General features: G+C 46.6%; 1 protein-coding gene across 2 annotated transcripts in view; it reads left to right on the plus strand.

The window, feature by feature from the left end:
* DOCK1 (dedicator of cytokinesis 1) overlaps nucleotides 1-25,592 on the plus strand; it is a 560,513-nt gene that overhangs the window by 351,561 nt on the left and 183,360 nt on the right. For both annotated transcript variants that reach the window (XM_061403980.1, XM_061403979.1), the window contains exon 29: nucleotides 7,254-7,348. In XM_061403980.1, the coding sequence (XP_061259964.1) occupies nucleotides 7,254-7,348 (95 nt within the window). The remainder of the gene's footprint in view (nucleotides 1-7,253; nucleotides 7,349-25,592) is intronic.

Below are 25,592 nucleotides of genomic sequence, written 5' to 3' on the forward strand. Positions count from 1 at the left end.
AGTATGTGGGGTCTTTGTTCCTCGACCAGGAATCAAAGTCAGATTCTTAACCGCTGGACCACCACGGAAGTCCTAAGGAAGGCTTAAAAAAAATTATTTATTTATGTGTCTGTGTTGGGTCTTAGCTGCCGGGGTTTTCCCTTGTGGCCCAAGGACTCTCTAGTTATGCTGCCCAGGCTCAGTAGCTGACACTGTGGGCTTAGTTCCTCCCCAGCACATGGGATCGTAGCTCCCTGGCCAGACTGATTCCATGTGCCCTGAGGTCCCTTCCTACCGGACCACCAGGGAAGCCCTCAGGAAGGGTTGTTTTGCAAAAGAGAGGATTGTGCAATGTGTAGGAAGAGAAGAAGGAGCCCTGTAGGTGGGAGAGAAAGAAGGTGGTGGGCCTGGAGAGGCACTGGGGTTTCAAACTGCACAAGGCCCCAGAGGTCATGCTAAGCAGCTTTGTGTCTTTCTATTTCTCTGACCTCTGTTCCTATGCCATTCAGTTCAGTCACTCAGTCGTGTCCAACTCTGCAACCCCATGGACTGCACCATGCCCGGCTTCCCTGTCCATCACCAACTCCTGGATTTTGCTCAAACTCATGTCTATCAAGTCAGTGATGCTGTCCAACCATCTCATCCTCTGTCGTCCCCTTCTCCTCCTGCCCTCAATCTTTGCCAGCATCAGGGTCTTTTCCAGTGAGTCAGCTCTTCGCACCAGGTGCCCAGAGTATTGGAGCTTCAGCTTCAGCATCAGTTCTTTCAATGAGTATTCAGGGCTGATTTCCTTTAGGATTGACTGGTTGGATCTCCTTGCAGTCCAAGGGACTCTCAAGAGTGTTCTCCAACACCACACTTCAAAAGCATTCTTCAGTGCTCAGCTTTCTTTATGGTCCAACTCTCACATCCATACATGACTACAGGAAAAACCATAGCTTTGACTAGGTAGACCTTTGTCGGCAAAGTAATGTCTCTGATTTTTAATATATTGTCTAGGTTGCTCATAGCTTTTCTTCCAAGGAGCAAGCATCTTTTAATTTCATGGCTGTAGTCACTATCTGCAGTGATTTGGGAGCCCAAGAAAGTAAAGTCTATCACTGTTTCCATTGCTTCCCCATCTATCTGCCATGAAGTAATGGGATCAGATGCCATGATCTTCATTTTTTGAATGTTGAGTTTTACGCTTTTTCACTCTCCTCTTCACTTTCATCAAGAGGCTCTTTAGTTCCTTTTCACTTTCTGCCATAAGGGTGGTGTCATCTGCCTATCTGAGGTTATTGATATCTCTCCTGCCAATATTGATTTCAGCTTGTGCTTCATCCAGCCGAGCATTTCACATGATGTACTCTGCATATCGTTAAATAAGCAGGGTGACAATACACAGCCTTGACATACTCCTTTCCCAATTTGGAACCAGTCTGTTGTTCCATATCTGTCTCTAATTGTTGTTTCTTGACCTGCATACAGGTTTCTCAGGAGGCAGGTCAAGTGGTCTGGTATTCTCATCTCCTTAAGAATTTTCCACAGTTTGTTGTGATCCACACAGTCAAAGGCTTTAGAATAGTCAATGAAGCAGAAGTAGATGTTTTCCTGGAATTCTCTTGCTTTTCTATGATCCACCAGATGTTGGCAATTTAATCTCTGGTTCCTCTGCCTTTTCTAGCTTGAACATCTGGAAGTTCTCTGTTCGGGTTCTATTGAAACCTGGCTTGGAGAATTTTGAGCATGACTTTGCTAGCATGTGAGATGAGTGCGATTCTGCAGAATTTGGAACATTTTTTGGCATTGCCTTTCTTTGGGATTGGAATGAAAACTGATCTTTTCATTCCTGTCGCCACTGCTGAGTTTTCCAAATTTGCTGGCATATTGAGCGCACCACTTTCATAGCATCATCTTTTAGGAATCGAAATAACTCAGCTGGAATTCCATCACCTCCACTAGCTTTTTCATACTGACACTTCCTAAGACCCATTTTACTTAACACTCCATAATATCTGGCTCTAGGTGAGTGATCATACCATCGTTGTTATCTGGGTCATTAAGATCTTTTTGTATAGTTCTTCTGTGTATTCTTGCCACCTCTTCTTAATATCTTCTGCTTCTGTTAGATCCATAGCATTTCTGTCCTTTATTGAGCCCATCTTTGCATGAAATGTTCCCTAATTTTCTTGATGAGATCTCTAGTCTTTCCCATTCTATTGTTTTCCTCTATTTCTTTGCATTGATCACTTAGGAAGACTTTCTTATCTCTCCTTGCTATTCTTTGGAACTCTGAATTCAGATGGGTATATCCTTCCTTTTCTCCTTTGCCTTTTGCTTCTCTTCTTTTCTCAGATCTTTGTAAGGCCTCTTCAGATAACACTTTGCCTTTTTGCATTTCTTTTTCTGGGGGATGGTTTTGATCACGGCCTCCTGTACAAGGTTATGAACCTCTGTCTATGTCATTGGTTTACTATTTTTCCACTAATTATTTTAAAGCATGTATTTTTTGAGTAAACTTTTATTTTGAAACAATTGTAGAGTCAGACACAGCTGTAAAAAATAATACAGAGCATCTTCGTATGCTTTGATCAGTTTCTCCCCATGGGAGCGTCTTGCAGATTTATAAAAGAGTATCAAAATCAGAATGTTGATGGTGATACAGTCTCATATTGAGTCTCCCCATTTAGCTTGCAAGCTTTCCTCTTCTTATCATTAAAAATGTCAAGCATATAGAAAAGCTGAAAGAATAGTGCAATGAAAACCATTATTCCTATCATTTGAATTCATCAGTTGCAAGCATTCTGCCATATTGGCCTCTACTATCTATCTCTAGTGGGCTTCCCTGGTTGCTTAGATGGTAAAGAATCCACCTGCAATGTGGGGAGTCCCAGGTTCAATCCCTGGGTCAGGAAGATTACCTGGAGAAGGGAAAGGCAACCCACTTCAGTATTCTTGCTTGGAGAATTCCATGGACAGAGGAGCCAGGTCGGCTACAGTTCATGGGGTTGCGGTGAGTTGGACATGACTGAGTGACTAACACTTTAGTCAGTCAGTTCAGTCACTCAGTCGTGTCCGACTCTTTGCGGCCCCATGAACTGCAGCACACCAGGCCTCCCTGTCCATCACCAACTCCCAAAGTTCACTCAAACTCATGTCCATCGAGTTGATAATGCCATCCAGCCATCTCATCCTCTGTCGTCCCCTTCTCCTCCTGCCCCCAATCCCTCCCAGCATCAGAGTCTTTTCCAATGAGGCAACTCTTCACATGAGGTGGCCAAAGTAGTGGAGTTTCAGCTTTAGCATCATTCCTTCCAAAGAACACCCAGGACTGATCTCCTTTAGAATGGACTGGTTGGATCTCCTTGCAGTCCAAGGGACTCTCAAGAGTCTTCTCCAACACCACAGTTCAAAAGCATCAATTCTTCGGCGCTCAGCCTTCTTACTTACTTATGTATCTAGGTATCTGTTTCTGTTAACATGTAGCCAAATCCTGTCAGAATGTGAGAAGCATGTGAGTGGTTCAGCAGGTAGCTCTCAAGGATGAAGACAATGTCCAGGGGCTTCGTTGTTCTTCCAGAACATCACTGTCATCTCTTTACATCGTCTACATTCACATTCTCCCTCGATTCTCCCCAGTCTCTGTTGTCTTCTGTTACAGGCTTTCTCAAAGCTGCATCTAGTCCAGATTCACTCATCGTATTTGCTTATTTCTCATTAATCTCTTTTTTTTCTAAAATAAGTTCATCACCTTGTTTTTCCTTCCCTTTCATGGCATTGCTTTTTAAAATTCAGTTTCATTTTTATTTATTTTCTGTTTCGAACAGATAGAGCCATTAGCTTTGCAGACTTTGCCCGCACCATCCCCCCACTTTGCCCGCCCCCATTCTGTAATTTTTGATTGCTGCCTTTTGTACAGATTTCTTTCTTCAAATTCATATATCCTGCAGACTGGAAAGTGAAAGTGTTAGTCACTCAGTCATGTCCTACTGTTTTTGACCCCATGGACGCCTGCCAGGCTCCTCTGTCCATGGAATTCTCTAGCCAAGAAGACTGAATTGGGCAGCCCTTCCCTTCTCCAGGGGATTGTCCTGACCTAGGGATTGAAGCCAGGTCTCCCACATTGCAGGTGAACTCTTTACCGTCTGAGCCACCAAGGAAGCCCTCCACAAACTGGAAGCTTGATCTAAAATTCAAGTTCACCTTTTGGCAAGTGGAAGAGAAGTTGTGGTTAAGCATGCCCTGTTATGTCTGTCGGGAGGCTAGGAATTCCAGGCTGAGCACTACTGATGATAATGGGTTTGATCACTTGGTTAAAAGGGAATAACTTCTGGATCTCTCTGTTGTGAAGATGCTGCTGCTGCTAAGTCGCTTCAGTCGTGTCCGACTCTGTGTGACCCCATAGACGGCAGCCCACGAGGCTCCCCCGTCCCTGGGATTCTCCAGGCAAGAACACTGGAGTGGGTTGCCATTTCCTTCTCCAATGCATGAAAGTGAAAGTGAAGTCGCTGAGTCTTGTTCGACTCTTAGCGACCCCATGGACTGCGGCCCACCAGGCTCCTCCGTCCATGGGATTTTCCAGGCAAGAGGACTGGAGTGGGGTGCCATTGCCTTCTCCGTTGTGAAGATACATGGCCCTTAAAGGTCATCATGGAAACTTTGAGTAATACATTGGTATCCATAGTAAATTGGCAGAGGTCTTATCCTCTAGCAGTTTCATCAGTTGAGTTTAGTATCTATTGATGGTCCTTGTCTGAAACAGTTATTTCTTTGACTTAAGATAAGGGTGTCTTCCTTCTGAGAATTAAGACTCTTTGGCTTTTACCTAAGAACATTTGGAAGCCACTGAGGATGTAGGTTCAGTGGAAGATTGAGGAAGTGTTGGTGCCTTGATTAGATTTTAAGAGGTCACTCTGAATGAAGTGTGGGGATCAAGACAGACTAGAATGGTCATAGGTAGATGGGCTAGGCTTTCCCTCTGGGAGTCCCAGTGAAAAATGATGACCAATTATCCAAGTGGGTGGGGCCAGAGATGGACAGAAGTAGATGGTTTTATAATAAGAAGACTTTGCCTATGGAATGCATTGATGGCTCTTATTAGAGCTGTTCCCTTATTATATGGAACATCTTGTGTACAATCTAACTAAAAATGCAGCAGGAATGGATTGATATAAAATGATGAAATTTTCACAAAACGTGTATTAAATCCTCCAACTCCTCTTGTCAACTTGGAGATGGCAGTTGTAATAGCCTGTTCAGCCTCATCAGCCATTCCAGCAAATACACTGGTGGGGACCACCGCCATGGCTGGTAATTTATTCAGACCAACAGGGAAAGCCTTGAAAAACCTCATCTCCCACAATCTGCAGCATTTTGTTTGATCAGCAAAGTACCAACATTTAATAGCTGAGCCATACTAATGAAGTATGGGACTGTGTTTCCTAGAGAAAAAAAAAAAAAAAAGGAGTTGGTGTGGGAAAAATATGCTTCTCTTCCAGAATAATAAAAACCAGACCCTGTATCTCAATTATTAGGCTTTGAGGAGTAATCAGCAAGAAAGCCAGCAATTTCATGCAAATAGAGATGTGACTAAATTATGACACTCAGCCTACAGAAGGGGCAACCTGGTCATTAAAACAGGAAACTCTTGACAAAGTGGGGAAACTTAAGTAGTGAAATATGAATTTCAGGAATTAAACTGGGAATAGGAAAGTGTTCCTTGTGTCAGGGGTCATTGAGAACACCTATTGCTCGCAAGCCCTGCTGGTCGGGGCTCCTGGGGGCGGTGTTGGGAGGACACAGGACTCACTTTTCCCTCTTGACTCTGCCTTCTGTCCTAACCTCTCCTGCACTGGAGGCCTCTGTTGTAACAAGTGTGATCATGGTGGTTCCTGGAGTTTTTGTTCATGGGGGGTGCTCCACAAGGCCCTCCTGCAGCAGAAATGACTCGCCGTAACACTGTAAGCTGGCCATTGTTGGTAAGGTGGCTGAGAAGGTGTCTTTGATCCTTGGCTTTTTCCTACCATCAAATGGAACTTGTGTCTTTTTGCAAGAAGGTCTTGTGTAGAACTCTGTGTTGAAAATTGCTTTCTGGGCTGCTTAAATTCTGCTCACCACCTCGGTCTTCACAGCCATTGCACTTAATTATGAATCAGTAGATGAAATAAATGGGAAACATCCATTCATTTGCTCATCTATGACCGCAGCCTCATTTTCCTAATGTGACTTCTCAGTCGCTTGTCCCCTTTCCACCCAGATCCTGAGGGAGCAAGTGCCCTATATTACTGGGGTGTGCACTTTTATGACACTCGCTTGTTTTGTTCAGGTGAGCTCAGAATAAGCTCTAAACTGTCAGATTCAAGAAAATCTCCTAATTCTGACAGCACAGAGTGGACCCACTAGGAGTAGGGAACCCCCTCCTGACACCAGGGGCGTAATCAGTGTGGAGGCAGGGTAGGGTCACAGGCCACCGCTCTGAAATGCAAGGGACCGTCTAGGAGACAAGAGAGCCATCACTGAGTAGCTTATGGATTTGATGATGCCACATAAGAGACTTTGGCAACTTGACCATGTGCTTGATTGGTTGACAGAGTGCTGACTAGGAGCAGATGGTCAGGAGTTCCTTTCTGCACCTTTAATTTGTTGAATTATGTAAGAAAAAGGGAAGGATAATAATACTGCAGGTTGAATTTGATGGGCCCTGTTTATAATTAAAATGTAGGTAAATATGGGCTTCCCTGGTAGCTCAGTTCGTAAAGAATCTGCCTGCAATGAGGGAGACCTGGGTTCGTTCCCTGGGTTGGGGAGATGCCCTGGAGAAGAGAAAGGCAACCTACTCCAGTATTCTGGCCTAGAGAATTCCATGGGGTCGCAAAGAGTCGGACACAACCAAGCGACTTCCGCTCACTCAGATTAAATATAAGACATAGTTACAGCCTGCATGTTATATTTGATTGAAAGTGTTTCCTTAAGCAGAAAGAGTGTGAATATATGTAGCTTTCAAGGGTTTATTCCTTGTAATTCTTAGAGAGACATGACCAGAGACTTTCTTTTAGTATATCCTTGAAAAAGTTCTCCAGGACATGAGGTGCTCAGGTACACAGAAAGGCAGAAGGCGTCATACGCAGCTCTGTGAAATACATCTTCATTACTTTGTGCTATGTTTTCGTTCAGCTAAAAAAGAAGTAATAATAATAAGGTCATTTATAATGCTGTTATTCCGGGGGTGGAGGTGGGCATTGGCTTTCACCTTTTTCTCGGTGGGCTATTTGAACGTTCTGCTTTTATTTCAGGATTTCCTGATGGAGACATTCATCATGTTTAAGAACCTCATTGGGAAGAATGTCTACCCGTTCGATTGGGTGATCATGAACATGATGCAGAATAAGTGAGTACTGGAGAGGCTGTCCTCGAGGAGGTGCCCGGCTCACGGCTGGTGCCAATGGAGGTGTTGCCTGGGTACCACAGGGTGGCCCCGCTTCTGCGACGCAAGTGGTTCTTTGGGAAAATGGGCTTGGAGATTGAGTGCTTTTCTTACGTTAGCGCAGGACTCTGGGGTTGAGAACTTGGGCTCTGCACCCCCCAGAAGACAAACGTGACTATGATCCATCCTTCACTCTGCCTTTGTCCAGGGCTTCTGTTTTCCATCCAGTTTTAACCATATGTGTTTATTAGCCAAAGTGATTCTCAGTTCTATGGGAGGCTTTTTAAGAGTGTTTGCATTTCACATATTTCAGCTTAAAGAAATCATGAGCATTTTCATTATACTTATTAAATATTAAGCGTGTGCCATGCTCATCATCTCCCTGTGAGGGCTGTTGATTAATTTTCTAGTGCGTGGGTTTTATAATTTCTGTAAGTGCCATCAAAGATCATGGGGTTCTCCATCACATGTGGTTTCTAGAAGGAATGTCTGTTGATTTCTTTTTGCCCCTTCTTTCTCACTGAGAGCTTTATGGAGATGATTGTCGGTTTATAGTTGGTGCAGTGGTAAGAAGAAAGACAGGAGAGCTTGTGTGCCCTTGGCCCTGGTAAAATGTTGGCCATAACATTTTGCCAACCTGCAACACTGAACTGCAACCAGGGAACGACATTGATACAACTTAGCCATCTTATTCAGGTTTTGCCAGCTTGACTTTTATGCCTTCCTGCTTGTGTTTCCTTTCTTACAGTTTTTTTCATGTGGTGTGTGTTCTCAAACCCACCCCCATGGTCAGGACACGGAACGTTTCTTTCACAGTAAGGGTCCCTCTGGAACTCACTTAAGTTGTTGTATCGGTGGTTCCTTCCCGTCGCTGCAGAGTGGCCACAGTGTGGATGTGCCACAGATGGTTTAACCTTTTTTTTTAACCACTGAAGGACTTCTAGTCTATTCTCAGTCTGGGGCTATTACAGATAGTTCTATTACAATTAGATTGGTTATGAACTTCCTGTGCAGGTTTTTATGTGAACTTAAGTCTTCATTTCTCTGGCACAAATGTCCCAGGGCTGTAAATGCCGTGCTCGTGCTAATTCACTTCAGTCGTGTCAGACTCTGTGCGACCCCGTGGACTGTAGCTCAACGGTCTCCTCTGTCCATGGGACTCTCCAGGCAAGAATGCTGGAGTGAGTAGCCATTCACTCCTCCAGGGGATCTTCATGACCCTGGATTGAACCTGCATCTCTTGCACCTCCTGCCTTGGCAGGCAGGCTGTTTGCACTAGTGTGGCCTATAAATGCTGATTGCGTGGTAGCTGCGTGTTTAGCTTTATCAGGAACTGCCAGACTGGCTGCATCACTCTCCATCCCCGTTAGCCCTGAAGAGATGTCCGTCTCCTCTGCCTCCTTACCTGCATTTGCTGTCATTGACGTTTTTATCCTGGCCCTTCTGGCAGATGTGAACCATGTCACACCGTGGTTTTCATTTGCATTTCCCCTGATGACTTTGCCTCTTTTTGATGATTTTGTCCACCCCATGAGCAGATTCGTAGCGGCACGGATCTTTCCCTTTGCCTTTTCTGGGTGGTGCTACAATACTTTCTGGAATGAGCACACTTAGTTCAGTCCTGTCCAACTCTTTGCAACCTCATGGACTGTAGCCCACCAGGCTCCTCTGTCCATAGGATTTTTCAGGCAAGAATACTGGAGTGGGTTTCTATTTCCTCCTCCAAGAGATCTTCCCGAGCCAGGGATTGAACTCATGTCTCCTGCATTGGCAGACAGATTCTTTACCTGCTGAACCACCAGGGAAGTCCCACTTTCTGGGACAACAGGAATGAAATGGGCCCTGGGAATCAGCAGCTGCTGTTCTAAGCAGGCCTCTGCTAGGGCTGAGCCTCAGTGAGTGTCCTCCCTCTGAAGTCATCTGATGCTGTGGCTGAAACCTCCTTTGGTGCATCTGAAGACACCAGAGAAGTGGGGAGGCGCAGGAGCTGCGTCCCGCAGCTGCAGAGACAAGGGCGGCCTGTGGCTCAGAGCAGGGGTCCTGGCCCCAGCTTCCTGGGTTTCCACCTGCTGCCTTTGGTGATCTGCATCATTACCCAGAATGTGAGGAACTTAAAGCACGGGGCTTCTCTTCCTTTTTCTCTGTTGGGATTAACTTTTTTGAGTGACAGCTTAGCATGAGGCCCGAGAGCTGCGGTTTTCATGTTTTCAGTGGTCTGTTTTCCACATAAAACAAACACACTGACAAACGGAACCCACTGTCTTGGATGCCCACGGAAACTTGGGTTCTCCTTACTCTGCTGGATGCTGTAGCTGGAAACCACAGTCCGATCTTTCCCATCCGTCAGTGAAATAAGCAGGGGCTTTTGTGTTCAGGGGCTTCCCAGGTGGTGCTGGTGGTAAAGAACCCACCTGCCAACCCGGGAGACATAAGAGACTCAGATTCGATCCCTGGGTGGGGAAGATCCCCTGGAGGAGGCCATGGCAACCCACTCCAGTATTCTTGTCTGGAGAATCCCATGGACAGAGAAGCCCAGTGGCCTACAGTCCATAGATTCGCACAGACGCGGACACGACTGAAGCGACTTGGCACACACAGTGCGCGTTCTGCGTTTAACCAGGCCTGGGGGATGCGCCTGCCACGTCAGTCGTGAAGCCACAGGACTAAAGGCGGCTCTGGCACCCTCGGGAGGCAGTGGGTGCACAGCAGCTGCACGTGGACCAGGCCTGGGGGATACGCCGGCCACGTCAGTCCTGAAGCCGCAGGACTAAAGGCGGCTGTGGCGCCCTCGGGAGGCAGTGGGTGCGCAGCAGCTGCACGTGGACTGGCTTGCCTGCGTCCCCTGCCGCGTGGCCATGTCCGGGCACCCGTGGGGTCACAAGTAGTCGGACACGACCCAAGTGACTTAGCACACACACCCCTTAAATATGCCTTTGCTTTTAATCCTATAGACTCTGAAACACAACTTTTCTGTAAGATTTACTACTTAACCTGAATGACTTTTAAGCATAGAAATCAAGGAGTTCCTACTAAGCTTTTTTGGTGCCATTAAACGTGTGTGTGTGTGTGTGTTCCAGAGGATCACATCCATTCCTGAGCTCTGTGGAGTCCTACTGTGGACTTTTAGGACAGAATATCATCATAAAATAATTCCTGTAGAAATTACATAGATACCATAGAGCATTGTTTCTATGTCATTATCTATTTGCCCCTTTTTATTCCTGTAATAAGGAGTTCATGATCTGAAGATTTATTGGAAGGACTGATGCTGAAGCTCCAATACTTTGGCCACCTGATGCAAAGAGCCCGCTCTTTGGAAAAGACACTGATGCTGGGAAAGGTTGAGGGCAAGAGGAAAAGGGGGCAGCAGAGGATGAGATGATTAGATAGCATCACTGACTCATTGGACATGTGTTTGAGCAAACTCCGAGAGACAGTGAAGGACAGGGAAGCCTGGCGTGCCGCAGTCCCTGAGGCTGCAGAGTCGGACACGACTTCGTGACTAAACAACAAATTCCTGTAACGTAAGAGCTTGTTATCTTACATGTTGCCAGACTTGCCTGCTCCTCTCTTCCTAGCAGGCATCACAGACTTCCTTGCCTCCTTGGGATAAACAGTGATTCCCAGCAGCTTCCGGAGTCTGTATTTAAGTTTTAACAGCACAGCTGGACATGCAGCTTTACCACCTACGGCTCAGAAACTGACAGAACCAGCCTCTGTGGTTCCTTAAATATTCGTGTGCTTGTTCAGCTTTGCCTCTGCAAATAGGACTGTTCTTCAGTCCATGGGGCTTGTAAAATGTAATTAAAAACAGCCTCCATTAGTTTTGGGGCCACAGCTTGTAAATCAAGAATCAAATTTATAGGATATAATGAATATCCCAAAGGACAGTAGTCACTCAACTGCTGTATTCAAGAGAGCAAGTGATTGGTGATGGCCTGACATTATAACTCTGCTCTAGGATATACGGGAGCCAGATGGTGAGATGACATTTAAGATAAGCACGGTTCAGATACAGTAGATGTGAGCTTGAGTGTTAGCATGCAGAAGTGCTAGTTAATCTGCCCAGAGGGAAGCAGACACTAGGTTTTCATTTAAGATCTCAGGTGGGATTGGAAGCCTGGACCTTCACTGTTGGCATATAAGTGCTCTCCGCCACTTTGGAACTTGGATCAGCTGGAATTTTCAGGTTTACACTTTGCGGAGTGTGTAGCCTGGTCTCATGGTGAAGAATTATGCTGTGGCTTTGTTAGAGTTCTCTCTGGTTATTAACATGAATGCAACCTCTTGGTTGCATTTCTGTGGCTTTCTTTTGGTCTCAGAGCTTGACATCATCCCAGTAGTGTTTGTGGACTAATAATCCTGAGTAGATTGTTTACATTTTTTTTTTTTTTTCTGGCTGCACTGCAGGGTCTTAGTTCCCTGACCAGGGATCGAACCCATGCCTCTTGCAATGGAAGCACAGATTTTAGCCACTGTACCTGCCAGGAAAGTCCCCAGACTAGATTTCTAAGGCAGAGGAGTGACCTGGTAGGAAATGAGTCTGTTGGTTTGACTGAACTCCTTTTTCGCCTTGAAGGAGCATTTGTTATCAGCTGCTTTTATTTACCTGTGATAGGCATCTCCACTGCGTACCAGGGGGTGAAACCAGGGGCAGAACTGGGTGTAATCTTCAGATTTTTAGAATTAGACTTTCTTATTTATGTGGAAATGAAACCTTTCTTACATCTGTCCACCATTCAAACTTGCAGCAGACTTTTTAAAAATCAGCTACCTTGATTCAGCTTCTCCCCAGGTCCTCTTCTCTTAGGATGAAAAATAAATTAAACAATCACTTTTACTTCCTCAGAAGTCTCATTGTTTGCAGCTGTGATTATCAGTGTTTTCCGGGGTCCTTCTCTGTTGGTGTAGGTTTTGTGTCTCCTTCTTCTTGATTTTGTCCATGTTCAGCTGGGGCCTAAAGGAGCTTATGTTTATAATTTGTGATTTATTATCCTATGTACATTCATAAAGAACTTGGTATGTTTTGCAAGTAAGGATTCATAGACTGTGGATATAAAATAGACCAGGTAAAATGATAGAGAAAACTGGAAACTAGAGAAGCCAAAATGCTTGAAGCTGCCTGGGAGATGAAGCACGAAGGAAAATATAATGGGTTGCAAAATTCTCACTGGCTGATAAAAAAGATCCTTGCAGTTTGTCAGGGAAGACTGGCAATTTATGGTGAAGATCCTTATGTATAACATATTGAGCAAGAGAGTATCACCATAAAGGAATCAGTTGAGAACTCAAAACTGTGCCCACGGGAAATGGAGGGCATTAGTATTTCAGTTTTGATGTGCCTGAGATGTTTTGGGTCAGCACACTGACCCTTAAGAGCAGTCGGTCATCATTGGACCTGTCCTAAAGCTTCTTGAATGTAGTAGATTTTCTGAGCTACCCAATTTAGTCTTGGCAAGTTGTTGACCATGCAAATACTGGAGACCAACCAATCAAACTTATTATCTAGTTTGACTTTATCTGAAGTCAGGCTTTCATCTTAAATTTGTACTTTCAAACACTGAAATATCGAAGCTTCTCTGGTGGTCCAGGGGTTCACCTTTCTAGTGCAAGGGGTGCCGGTTCGATCCCTGGTTGGGGAACTGAGTCCACATGGCCTTGAGGTCAAAAAGCCAAAGCATAAAACAGAAACAATATTGTAACAAACTCAATAAATACTTTAAAAACAAAACACTGTAATTTCTTCCCAACTTGGAATTTATGAGATCACGTTGCTATTGATTTCGTGTGTCTGGGTTTTACTTGTTTTTGGGTCGTGGCGGCATGGAGGCAGAACAATCTATCATAATGGGCCCACGGTTGGGTTCTAGATTACTTCTGTTTGATCGTGTTGGCTCATTTCTACTCCTCCTTCCCTCACCTGTGAGTCCAGCATTTTTGGACCAAGGAGTGTTTTGCTCAACCCATCAACACACTGCATTATGTTTCCCCCAACCTGATGCATGCAGTACATATTTATACACTTAGAATCGCGTATGGCTCCTTTCATTGGGTCAATTTTCCACGTATGCTTTTTTATATAATCTTGTTTACTTATGGCTGTGCTTGGTCTTCGTTGCTGTGCGGGCTTTTCTCTGGCTGCGGTGAGGGGGGCTTCCCTTTGATCCGGTAAGTGGGCTGCTCGTTGTGGTGGCTTCTCTCCTTGTGGTGCACAGGCTCTGGGGGCCCTGGGCTCAGTCATTGCGACTCCTGCGTTCTAGCGCACAGGCTCAGCAGCTGTGGCGCACAGGCCTAGTTGTTCCGAGGCCTGCAGGATCGTTCCAGATCAGGGACTGAACTCATCTCTCCTGCACTGGCAGATGGACTCTTGACCACTGAGCCACCAAAGAAGCCCTCCATACATGTTCTTGCAATCTGGCTATTTCCCTCCTTGAAAACATGCATTTTTCCCCAGTGATAAATGGTCTCCATCAGATGTGTCTACCTCTGGGAAGGCAAGCTCATGGATGTGTCTGCCAAAATTAATCTGGTGTATAGTTGGGGCAGGAAAGAGCAGTAAGACTTCAAGATTCCACCTCTGAGATGCCAGGTTTCTTAGGGGTAAATTGTGAAAATGCTCAGCAGGCAAATTCTCAGGGTAGGTTGGTTGCAGTTACTGTATTATTTGGTTTCATTGCTGTGCAAGATTTTTGGTCCTTGCCAGCTCTGTATCTTGGGCTTGGATCGGAGACCATTTGCCTCAGGGAGGGAGGGAGGGAGGTGGGGGTCCCCGCTTTCTGGAGGCCTGCCTCGAGGGCCATAGCACTAGCCCCAGCCAGCAGACGGGCCGGTCTGGGAGTCAGGATGTTTGTTTCCAGCTCAGTCTCCTTCCAGGAAAAGCTCCTCCCATGAAAAGGCATGGAGATGAAATCTTTGTGCAGATTCAAAGCGAGGGTATCAAGCGTTGGGGCTCAAGAGATTCTTGAATCATTTCTTTTCAATATCTTTTTTCCTTTCTTCTCCGGAAGCTTTTAGTTGATGTTTGTAACTTATTATTTGAAAATGACTGGGGTTCCTTTTGAGGTTTAGCGTATCTGGTGCCTTGAAGATTTTAAGCACACCTAAGTATCATTTCTCCCTTTGAAACAGTATACAGTAGCTGACAGAAACTCTGCCACAATACCACTAGCTAAGGACCAAAAGGAAGAATATACGTATTGTTTTTGAGTGAAGAAACGGGAATTTAAAGTCAGTATAATGAAAGCATTCTGGAATGAAAATTTCCCAAGAGCTCAGCATGCTGGCATTTTATTTAGTTCACACACTTCATAATATCACTCTGGCAACCTTAATCCTCTCCCAACGTGTGCAGACGTGCTAAGTCATTTCAGACATGTCCGACTCTTTGTGACCCCATGGACTGTAGCCTGCCAGACTCCTCTGTCCATGGGATTCTCCAGGCAAGAATCCTGGAGTGGGTTGCTATGCCCTCCTCCAGGGGAGCTTCCTGACCCAGGGGTTGAACGCACATCTCTTACATCTCCTGCATTGGCAGGCGGGTTCTTTTCCACTGGTGCCCCTTGGGAATGCCTGGTCCTCTCCCAGAAAATTGGCCTAAAGCAGAGATGTTTTGCAGCTCAGATCCCAGTTTGTAGGCGCTGAGACCCAGGCCTGCCTCTGGAGCTGGGCTCACCCGGACTGTGACTGAGCACCTTCCTGGCCGGTCTCACCGAGAAGCACATGAGCTCTTCTTCTGGGGCAGAGGTGGCCATGGTGACGCACCAGGCTTCAAGGACAACTCTTGCCTTGGATCTGGGAATGGTCGTCTGCGTCCCAACAGCAGGACGGGGCACCCACACGCAGGGTGCTTTTTATCCTTCATGACATTATCATAAATTATTTTATTATTTTCCATATAGTTATTCCCTGGCATGCCTGCTTTTGCTTAATAATTAAACTTGGCCTAAAATTAAAACAGATAATTCCAGCTTTTACCTGGTTGTTGATAACCAATTTATTGCACACAGCATAGATATTTTATACCAGCTTTTCAGACTGCCTCTTTATTTAATCCTGAGATGAAAAATCAGAGTACTCTCCAAGGAATGGCAGTGATGAAGCACTCTTAGCCAGGACTCTTATTTAGGGAAGCTTCCGTTAGAGGAAAGTTTTAAAAGGGCAAAATCGGTGTAAGGATTCTCTGAGACAGCACACACCTTGCCGTGAGCTCTTGGCTGGTGTCGACAAGGCCACCCTGCAGACACTTAATGCTGGAGGATGCACTTCACTTTAGGAGGAATGAAGCCAAACACCCTCTTTATCTGATGCATGAGACTGCTCTCCATGCAAAACATAAAGCAGGAAATGCTGTTGTTCTGTCCCTGAGTTGTGTCCGACTCCATGGTCTGCAGCACGCCAGGCTTCTCTCTTCCACCATCTCCTGGAATTTGCTCAAATCCATGTCCTTTGAGTTGGTGATGCCATCCAACCATCTCATCCTCCGCCGCCCGCTTCTCCTCCTGCCTTCAGTCTTTCCCAGCATCAGGGTCTTTTCCAGTGAGTCAGCTCTTCTCATCAGATGGCCAGAGTACTGGAGCTTCAGCTTCAGCATCAGTCCTTCCAATAAATATTCAGGACTGATTTCCTTTAAGATTGACTGGTTTGATCTCCTTTCAGTCCAGGGGACTCTCAAGTGACTTCTTCAGCACCACAATTTGAAAGCATCCATTCTCCAGTGCTCAGCCTTCTTTATGGTCCAGCTCTCATGGAGGAAATACGTTTTATTAAGGTCGCATCCCAAATCTTTCCATCCTCAGTTTTTACCTCCAATGTTCCTGGGACTTAGAAGAAAGCCTGCATGCAATGCGAGTCCCTCTAGGGTCATCCTTTTAAGTCTGGGATGTGTAGAGGAGGAAACCCGTGGCAATTGAATGCTCATCTGCGACCAGCATCGTGTTAGGTATCTGTTTGTGGTTCTCAGCCAGGGGCGATTTTGCCCCCTAGAGGATACTCGACAACAATTTTATTATCAATGGGGACTGTTGACACCTTGTGGGTAGAATCCAGTGATGCTGCTAAACACCCTTCCTTGTACATTACAGTCACCTACTGCAAGAACCATCCCCAGCAAATGTCAGTTTTATCCTCATTTTATGGATGAGCAAACTGAGTCTCAGCAATGTTAAGTAATTAATAGAAATATGTGATCCATTTCAGTGACCCTCTTCTTATTTCTACTTCTCTCAGCCATTTCTCTGTGTCATGACCCCAGTGAAGACAGGAGTCGTTAACATAAATAATAGCAGCTGTCTGCTAATGTCGCCAGGGCTGAGCTTTCCTGTATAGGGTGAAGAATGAAGACGGTTTTCCCAGAGATGCCCTGCAAGATGCTCCAGCCCTGTGGGCATGGCCCACGTGGTGAGGAGAGTAAGGCCAGTTTTGGAATCTCACTGATAAGATCGGAGATCCCAGGGCTGTCCTTCCTGGTGCCTGACACGTAGGTGTAAAATATTCGTGAGCGCCTCTTATGGGGGAGTTACGGATTTTGTTTTAGATTCTACATACATATGAGATCATCCAGTGTTTATCCTTCTGTCTGACTTATGCCACTTAGCATAGTGCCCTCGAGGTCCATCCATGTTGTCACAAATGACAGGATTTCCTTCTATCTCACGGCTGAGTGACATTCTTTTGTAATATGCACCACATCTTCTTTATCCACGCATTCTTGAACCTCGTTTCAGGGATGTGTGTTGCAGTCATTTTTTTCTTAGTGACTTCTCCCCCACCCTACTGAATAGTAGCTTTTGTTGGTTGACATTAAAATTTTTTGTCTGATAAAATTTTTTAAAAATTCTTTGAGGTGACTTCCCTGGTAGTCCAGTGGTTACGCATCCTCCTTCCGATGCAAGGGACACAGGTTCAATCCCTGGTCGGGGAACTAAGGTCCCACATGCTGCAGGGCCAAAACTAGAAAAGCCTGCCCACTGCACCAAAGAGTCAGCACGGCCATCAACATGAATGAATAAATAAAATTTTAAAATCTCTGAGGATTCTTGCAGAAAGAAAGTCAGTGGACTTCCTGTTGGTCAATTTGTCATAACAAGCATGGTGACCATACAGATAGTGAGGCTCAGTGTTTTTCCTATATGGAAGCTCCAGGAAATGCAGTTTTTGACATGAAATCATCTTGAAGATTGAACATGGAATGACATCATTATGTGTCAAGCTCCTCTTTTCTAGACCCAAGATTGGAAATAAAGTTGAGTAATATTTTGTCTCCATCTTCAGCTTGACAGTGGAATACTTAAAAAAATCACATATGTAATACATGTGTAGGTCTATAAAGAAATGATAATATTGTTGATATAATTTCTCCGTAGACTCGAAATGTTAGGACTATGACAGCCTCTCTGCATTTTTGTTTGTATAAGATGCTTTCATGTGTCATGTGGTATGTTTTCACGGAATCGTGTGCATTTGTGCAGGACTCTTGGATGCTATGTTGGGGAAGTCACTTATCCTCAGAGATGCTGAGTTTAGTGTCGCTGTCCAACACAGAGTAGGTGCTGAACGAACAGTGACTAACTGCCCAACTGAAAAGAATGAATGTCAGTAGCAAGTGTTATTACAAGGTCAGCTGATAAAGCACATGACCTACTCCATAGTGGTTCTTTTCCAGGAATGAAACGCCATTACCCTTGTTATTTTTAGGTCCACAAATAAATAAATAACTAACTCCAGATGCAGGTATGCAATAAACAAATGAAGCCTCTTATTCTTTTGAGGCTGTATTAGCTAGTGCATTTCCTTAATTGAAATCTGTTCTCAGTGTATCATAAAACTGTGCACGGGAGACCTGTGTTTGTACTGAGCCAGCCGCTGACTGCAGGTCAGGCAGCTGCAGGGGGTTGCTTGCTGTCTGCTGGAGCTTGCTGTTTCTTCTTAACCTTTCCAGCAAGACTTCAGAGGAGGGTTTTTACTTAATACTGTACCTGTCAAATTCCCAAAGCTGCAAGAAAATTGAAAATACAAATTATATTGTAAAGTGAAATATTTTGTGTGATTCTACAGTGTGGTTGATTTAGGAAGAGAATGAACTCTGACAGCCCTGCTCTTTTCAGTTCAGTGGATTCTAATGGTTCCAAAACAAAAGCCCCCGCACCCCACTGCGCCTTTCCCCATTGCTGTATCAGAGACGCCCTGCTCCCTGCTCAAGACCCAGTGGCCGTTGACTCCGTGTCTTGGGTACACAGGATCTTAGAAGGAATAGAAAGCACTACATGTTAAAATTTGTGAATATAAATATTTACCATCCCCAGAGGACTCCAGCCATCTGATCAACGCGTAGCTTTTTAGCGTTTGGCGCTTTTCTCAGTATTCAATCCATTTTTCATAGGCAGAAATGATCTTTCCCCCATTTTTTTCTGACCTGTGGCTACCACATCCCTAACGTGGGGCTTCTTGGGATGCAGAGGTTTGGAAGTGGTTAGGGGGCCCCCCTCCTCTCTTTTCCTGTGATGATACACAGCAGCCTGTATTCTCTCTTGATTCATTGTGTTCAGGGGAAAACACATAGTGAGGTTTCATGCAAGAGCCAGAAAATCTGAAGTTCTCTGGTTGACTTCCTCACCTGCAATGTAGTGGGTAGGTTGTGTGTGTTGAAAGCATTGGTGGGGGGAGATTTGTAGGGCTTGGCTCCTTTGATGAAGGCTGAACCTTCCGTAGGCCTCCCTGACTGCTCAGCTGGTCAAAGCTGCAGGGCAGGAGACTCAGAAGGCATGAGCTCGATCCCTGGGTCAGGAAGGTCCCCTGGAGGAGCAAAGGGCAACCCACTCTGATATTCTTGCCTGGAAAATTTGATGGGCAAAGGAGCCTAGTGCGCTGCAGTTCATGGAGTCTCGAAGAGTCAGACATGACTGAGCGACTGAGCATGCATGCAGGAGCCATCAATACCTCTCGTGGCGCCTTCACCGCAGGGGCCTTTCTGCCCCTTTGTCCTACACACCTCTTTCATGATTCCTCCTCTGCCCTGGCTGTGCAGGGCTAGGCAGCGGGGAGGCAGGGGACAGCTTTGCCCTCCCTCAGAAGCTCCCCCTTCCCTGCCACGCAGGAGCTGGCTGCCTTTCTGATTTAGCCAACATCCCCGGGATTAGGAGTCAGGAGTCTGATTGGCCTCTTCAGGCTGAATGTTGTTGCTCCACTAACGCAAACGGCCACCTCATTCCCGTCTGGTCCTGGAGGTACTGTGTGCAGGGTGTTTTCTGCTACTGCTCCTGCTGCTGTTAAGTCGCTTCAGTCGTGTCTGACTCTGTGCGACCCCATAGACGGCAGCCCACGAGGCTCCCCCATCCCTGGGATTCTCCAGGCAGGAACACTGGAGTGGGTTGCCATTTCCTTCTCCAAAAGTGTTTCCTAGTTAGCCATTAACCTGCAGACGGTTTGGAAATGGAGTATCTGAAGCCGGCCACATGTTGGAGAGGTTTCTTTATATTTGATATTAAACCCACAAATTAAGCTTGATTTAGAGGGAATAGAGTAATGCCCTTTGGGGAGACACTTTTGGAGGTAACCATGGTTTGCCAGGTGTGATTCATGGGGCCTGGCATTTCTGAGCCGAGTTTGTCAAGTGCTTGGGTGTTCTCTCCTGGAGCTAAGCTCTCCAATATCCAGTGCATTGTGAAGTGAGTCTCATATCGAGAAAAAGGGGAGGGAAGGCAAACATCCTGCTTATTATGGATAGTCTGCCTATATGGTGAATTTGAATGGTTTCTCAATTTAAAGAAACCATATATATAATACAACACTCGAAAACAAATATGTATGAATATATGTGTCATATACGTAAACAAATATATGTATGCTCATATATATATATATGCATGCGTGTGTGTGTTAGTCACTTAACTGTGTCCAACTCTTTTCAACCTATATACTGTAGCCCGTGGAATTCTCTAGGCAAGATTATTGGAGTGGGTAGCCATTCCCTTCTCCAGGAATCTTCCTGACCCGGGGATCAAACCCAGGTCTCCTGCATTGAAGGCAGATTCTTTACTGTCTGAGCCACCAGGTACCCAGACAACTGAGGGGCAGTATGGATGTCCCCATCCTTGGGGTCTGATCTGAAAGGGAACTCCTGCTTTCTCCAGGGGAAGCCCATGTTTCCCTGATGTTAATTTCTAAGGACGTTTCTCATCGCTGTCCGTAGCAGTGAGGCTGTGGTTGCTTTTGTCTTCCATCACCGAACGTGTTCTCCATGTCACGTGCTAAAGGTGGCCCGAGCCTTCTGTCTTACTCACCATCACCTAGGTGAAGGGCAGGAGGGAAAGTCAAAGTGAAGTCGCTCAGCTGTGTCCGACTCTTTGTGACCCCATGGACCGCAGGCCGTCAGGCTCACCCATCCATGGGATTCTCCAGGCAAGAGTACTGGAGTGGGTTGCCATATCCTTCTCCAGGGGATCTTCCTGACCCGGGGATTGAACCCAGGTCTCCTGCATTGTGAGCAGACCCTTTACCGTCTGAGCCACCAGGGATTTTGAAAAGATAGAAAAGTTAATTCTAGTTCTGTAATGTTGTTGTCAAGGTCAATAGGGTCGTGTCAGGTAAGAGATCCCTTTGCAGACAGAGAAGTATGATGACTGTAGAGTTAGACAGACCCTGGTTCAAACACACCCCTGCCTGTCAGATGAAGCCTGAGGCCGGTGGTTTGCTTTCCCTGGTCAGCTGTAGAGTAACAGTCTCCTGGAAGGATTCATGATGGTTGTGCCAGTGCCCAGCAAATAATCGCCCAGTGCCAGAGAATGTCCTCGCCATCCGCATGATGAGCATTATTGGATGGTCATCACTAAATGACTGAGATGCGAGGGTCGGGCTTTGGGAGCTTGGAGATCCAGCAGCTACGATGGCTCTGGCCCCCTCTCTCTCCCCTGTTGGGTGGGGCAGCAGGCAAGCTGTCTGCATCCGGCTCTCTGCCATGCATCCCGCTCAGTGGATGGAGATAAATCACAGCAGGGACTGCAGGAGGCAGGATTTTGTGATTCAGTGTGTCCTGTCCTGAGAGAGCCCCGACCCCACCCTGCTGAGTGGCTGGGATAACCTCGCACGTGAAGTGCAGTGCACACCCACCCACTTCCCTGACCTCAGAGGGGATAGCTTTCCCTTTGGTCTAGACTCTGCTCCTAGCAGCCAGGGCAAGGGGCTCATCCATCCCTGCTCTGTGTCCCCTTAAGGTTCCAGGAAGCTGTTCTCTGATTCCTTGAGGTGTGTGGGCTTCCTGTGGAATGAAGCCCATCTCCTCTGACCTCTCAAAGCTCTTTTGGCCTGGCAGTGTTGGTGCCCTTAAACCTGAGTTCTCTGCCACCCCAGACAACGGAAGTTGCAAAGATGCTAAGCTCCCACCCTGCGAAGAGTTTGCCCTCTGTGTTGCAAGCCTGGGGCTTGTCACTGGGCAACACCCTTTGTCTTCCTGCTCAATCTGTGCAGCTTTGAAAAGAAAATTGCCCTTGGGGTTGACTCCTGTTTACCCTTTACAGATCTGTGAGGTGTTAGATCCACAAATCTCTCTTGGAGAAAAGTGACAGGGTCTCCTGGGGCCACACAAGGGCTCCTTAGCAGAGGAGCTGTGATCGTCCACATCAAAGTGCTGAGGTCCAGTAGACACCCACCCTTTGAGCGAGTGTGGCCAGGGTCGCAGCCTGGCGAGCCCACCAGGGCTGGGGGCCAGGGTGGCTCTCAGAGCTCTGGGCTTGAGGAAGAGGAAGAGGAATCTGGCAGCCTCATAGCAGCCTACGGTCAGCTACGTGCTGGACTGACCATGAACGATCACTGGCCGTGATTGTGACGACCAAGTTAGAGGCTGATTTCCTAGTGATTGCCTTGAGGTTAGTGAAAATTCTCGAGTTCAGATTCAAGGGGAACTATTTTTATTTGACGGGATTTCGGATTTGTTCTCTGAGAGACAGTTCAAGATCGCACACTCCCAGGGCTAGGGACCGCCCGAGGCGGTAATGAAGCTTGGGAACCAAGGACAGGTTCTGCATCCACGCTCACGAGGCATCCCTGTGATGAAAGAAGCATGAGCAAGCACCACGCTGTCCGTTCATTCCTTTGTGAATCTACCGCTCCCAAGAGGGAATAGTTTATTTCCACTCTTGATTGTGTATGGATGCTTTGGGGAGCGCATGGCAGCTTGCTGCACCCCCGTAGGCAGCAGAGACCACCTTCACGTCCTTTTATGGGGCAGCGTGCACACGACTGTGTCTGGTTTAGAAAGGGGGTCCTATTCTGCCTTGCTGCTGCATGGCGCTCTATTTCGGTCCTTATTTCTTTCAAGGGATTGCCTTTGAATTTCCAGGTTCATCGTCTTGAAATACCCATCTCAGCTTCAAAGCTGAGCTATTCAAGAACAGGTCCTCTCCCACCTTCAGCCCAACCCCCTAGCTCAGAGCTGCACACAAATTTGGGATTTAAAGATTTGTAATTCGATGGACTTGGAGATGAAGGGGCGGATGTCTAAGGATGCCTCTGGTCTTCTGGAAATCCTTGACAAAGGATGAAAATAGAACAGAGCTTTCAAGTTTGCTGTTCCCCAGACTTTACAGTTTGGCAATCTGTATTTGCAAAAAGGACGCCTTCTGTAAGCAACCTGAGCCGTCTCTATTTTTCATCCCATGAACGACGGGCATTGGGTCACCCTCCTCCTGACCTGTGTCCCTTCTTCCTGGCCATCGCTTGACTCTCACCCCAGTTGTGCCTGCATACTCTTGACATCCCTCCCTGTCTTACACCAGTACTTGCTGAGGTCCCGGCTCTCATTGCCGTCATCCCTCCCCTGGCTGCCCACGTGGCATTTTCCTTCGCATTTTGGCGATCTCCTCCATTGGAGGCACGGATGGACATCTGTCCTAGTGAACGCTGCGGCTCCTCCCCATGACGGGCCTGCTCCAGGAGGCAAAGCCAGGAGGCATGCATGATGCCCAAGGCTGGGCAGGGCCGGACCCAAGGATCAGGCTGTAGCTTCAAGCCTGAGTTCCTTCACATAGAAACTGCACTATCTGATGGTTAAGAATCCACCTTTCAATGCACAGGACACGTGTTCAGTCTCTGATCAGGGACCTGACATCCCACATGCTGCAGGGCCAGTGAGCCCAGGCAGCACAACTTCTGAGCCTATGCGCTTTAGAGCCCGTGAGCTGCAACAAGAGAAGCCCCACACGCTGCAACTAGAGAAAGCCTGTGTGCCTCAATGAAGACCAGCACACCCAAAAGAAAAATTAATTAAAAAACAAAACAAAAAAACAGCCTTGGATGACTTCATTAATTCATGGAGTTGCAGCTTCCTCATTCCGGAACTGGACACAATATTGACTTGCCAGGAGCATTCCAGAAGATACTGTAAAGCCAAGAACAGACCTGCAATAGAAACACATGATCTTTTAATACACATGCAGAATACTAAGTCACTTCAGTCGTGTCTGACTCTTTGTGATCCTATGGATTGTAGCCCGCCAGGCTCCTCTGTCCATGGGATTCTCCAGGCAAGAATACTGGAGCCGGTTGCCATGCTCTCCTCCTGACCCAGGGATCGAATCCAGGTCTCTTATGTCTCCTGCATTGGGAGGTGGGTTCTTTACCACTAGCCCCACCTGGGAAGCCCATCTTTCAATATAAGAAAAAAACAAGAAGCAAAGCCAGGAAATAAGGGAAGAATTGAGTGCCTCTAAGAAGGAAAACTTTTCTAAAAAGTGCACTGTTCCCACTGAGATGAGGAGGAAGATGCTGCAAATAGACTGAAGATGGAGTTTTATCCTAACTACACGTGGACCTCTTTAACCCAGCATGAAATGACAGAAGATGGAGTTTTATCCTAACTACACGTGGGCATCTTTAACCCAGCATGAAATGTAGGATTTTGCTCGATCCTGTAAAAGCATGAGAGCATTTCACGTGGCTTCCATTGTGGGGTATGTGTCTCCTTGCCCACGTATCAGTGCAGAGGTATTGATCCTTTGCTGTGGGATGGGCCTTGTTCTGGCTCTGGGGACACACAATGAGCGAGGCAGAGTTGATTCAGTCTCCAAGAGCTGAAGGCGCTTCAGCATCGCAGTTCAAGGGCATCTGGGGCCCAGAGCTTTGGGGAGAGATAGGCAGGAAGCAAAGGGTCAAGCACATGAATACAGCTGAATCTCCCCGGGAGAAAAGCTTCAGACCGTCTCCAGTTGTCAAGCACATGAATACAGCTGAATCTCCCCGGGAGAAAAGCTTCAGACCGTCTCCAATTGAGAGACTGTCTACAAAATATTTGACAGGTGCTCCTGTCAAGGTCATCAAGAATCAAGAAAAGTCTGGGAAACCATCACAGCCAAGAGGGACCCAGAGAGATAGCAAGAGACTATAAATAATGTCGCACCCTGGCTGGGAACCTGGAGGCAGTGAACGGACATGGGGAGAAGGGTAGTGAAATCTGAATCACACGAGGTCTAGTTCAAAACAGTGACCCAGGGCTTCCCTGGTGGCTCAGTGGCAAAGAATCTGCCTACCGGTGCAGGAGACGTGGGTTCCATCCCTGGTCCGGGAAGATCCCATGTGCTATAGAGAAACTCAGCTCTCCCACCCTCCTCTGGGGTGGGTGCGGATGCAGGAGAGGAGGAGCAGAAGGAAGGCTGGTCGTGCTGTCCTGTCAGATTTATACTGAGATGGAAAGATGCTGGAGACATTACATCAGACAAATGGCATCACTGACGTTTGTTTTATGAGGCAGTTTGGGTTGCTTTGCTGAAAGTCTAGAGAAAGAGGGAGCTGGGCCAACTGGAGGGCCCATTAGGTGCCTCTGGAAAACTCTGGGTAAGAGATGCTGTAGCCCAGGCTTCGATGGTCTCCGGGGAGAGAAAGAGGGATGGGGGTTTCGGACGTGATTTGGAGGCAGAGTCCAGTGGGCCTGTGGTCAACTGTGTGTAGGGAGGGAAGGAAAGTGGAGAATCAAGTAAAGTCTTAGATGTTTGGCTGGAACCAGAATGGGTAGGTGGAAATCTTAAAGAGATGGAAAATCAGGTTTGGGCGGAGCTTTGTTTTGGCTTCTTCAGTGTTTCTCAGCCTTTTTCCCCCATTATCACCCTCCTAAGGAGAAGGATTAAATTAGATTTAAGTTTAATTAAGAAGAGACATTAAGTGCTAAGAAGGAGGATGGGGCCTGCGTGGAGGGCCAAGGGCCAGTGTAATGTCTAAAATGTTC

This window comes from Bos javanicus, chromosome 26 (genome assembly GCF_032452875.1).
Source record: "Bos javanicus breed banteng chromosome 26, ARS-OSU_banteng_1.0, whole genome shotgun sequence".
Lineage (NCBI taxonomy): Eukaryota > Metazoa > Chordata > Mammalia > Artiodactyla > Bovidae > Bos > Bos javanicus.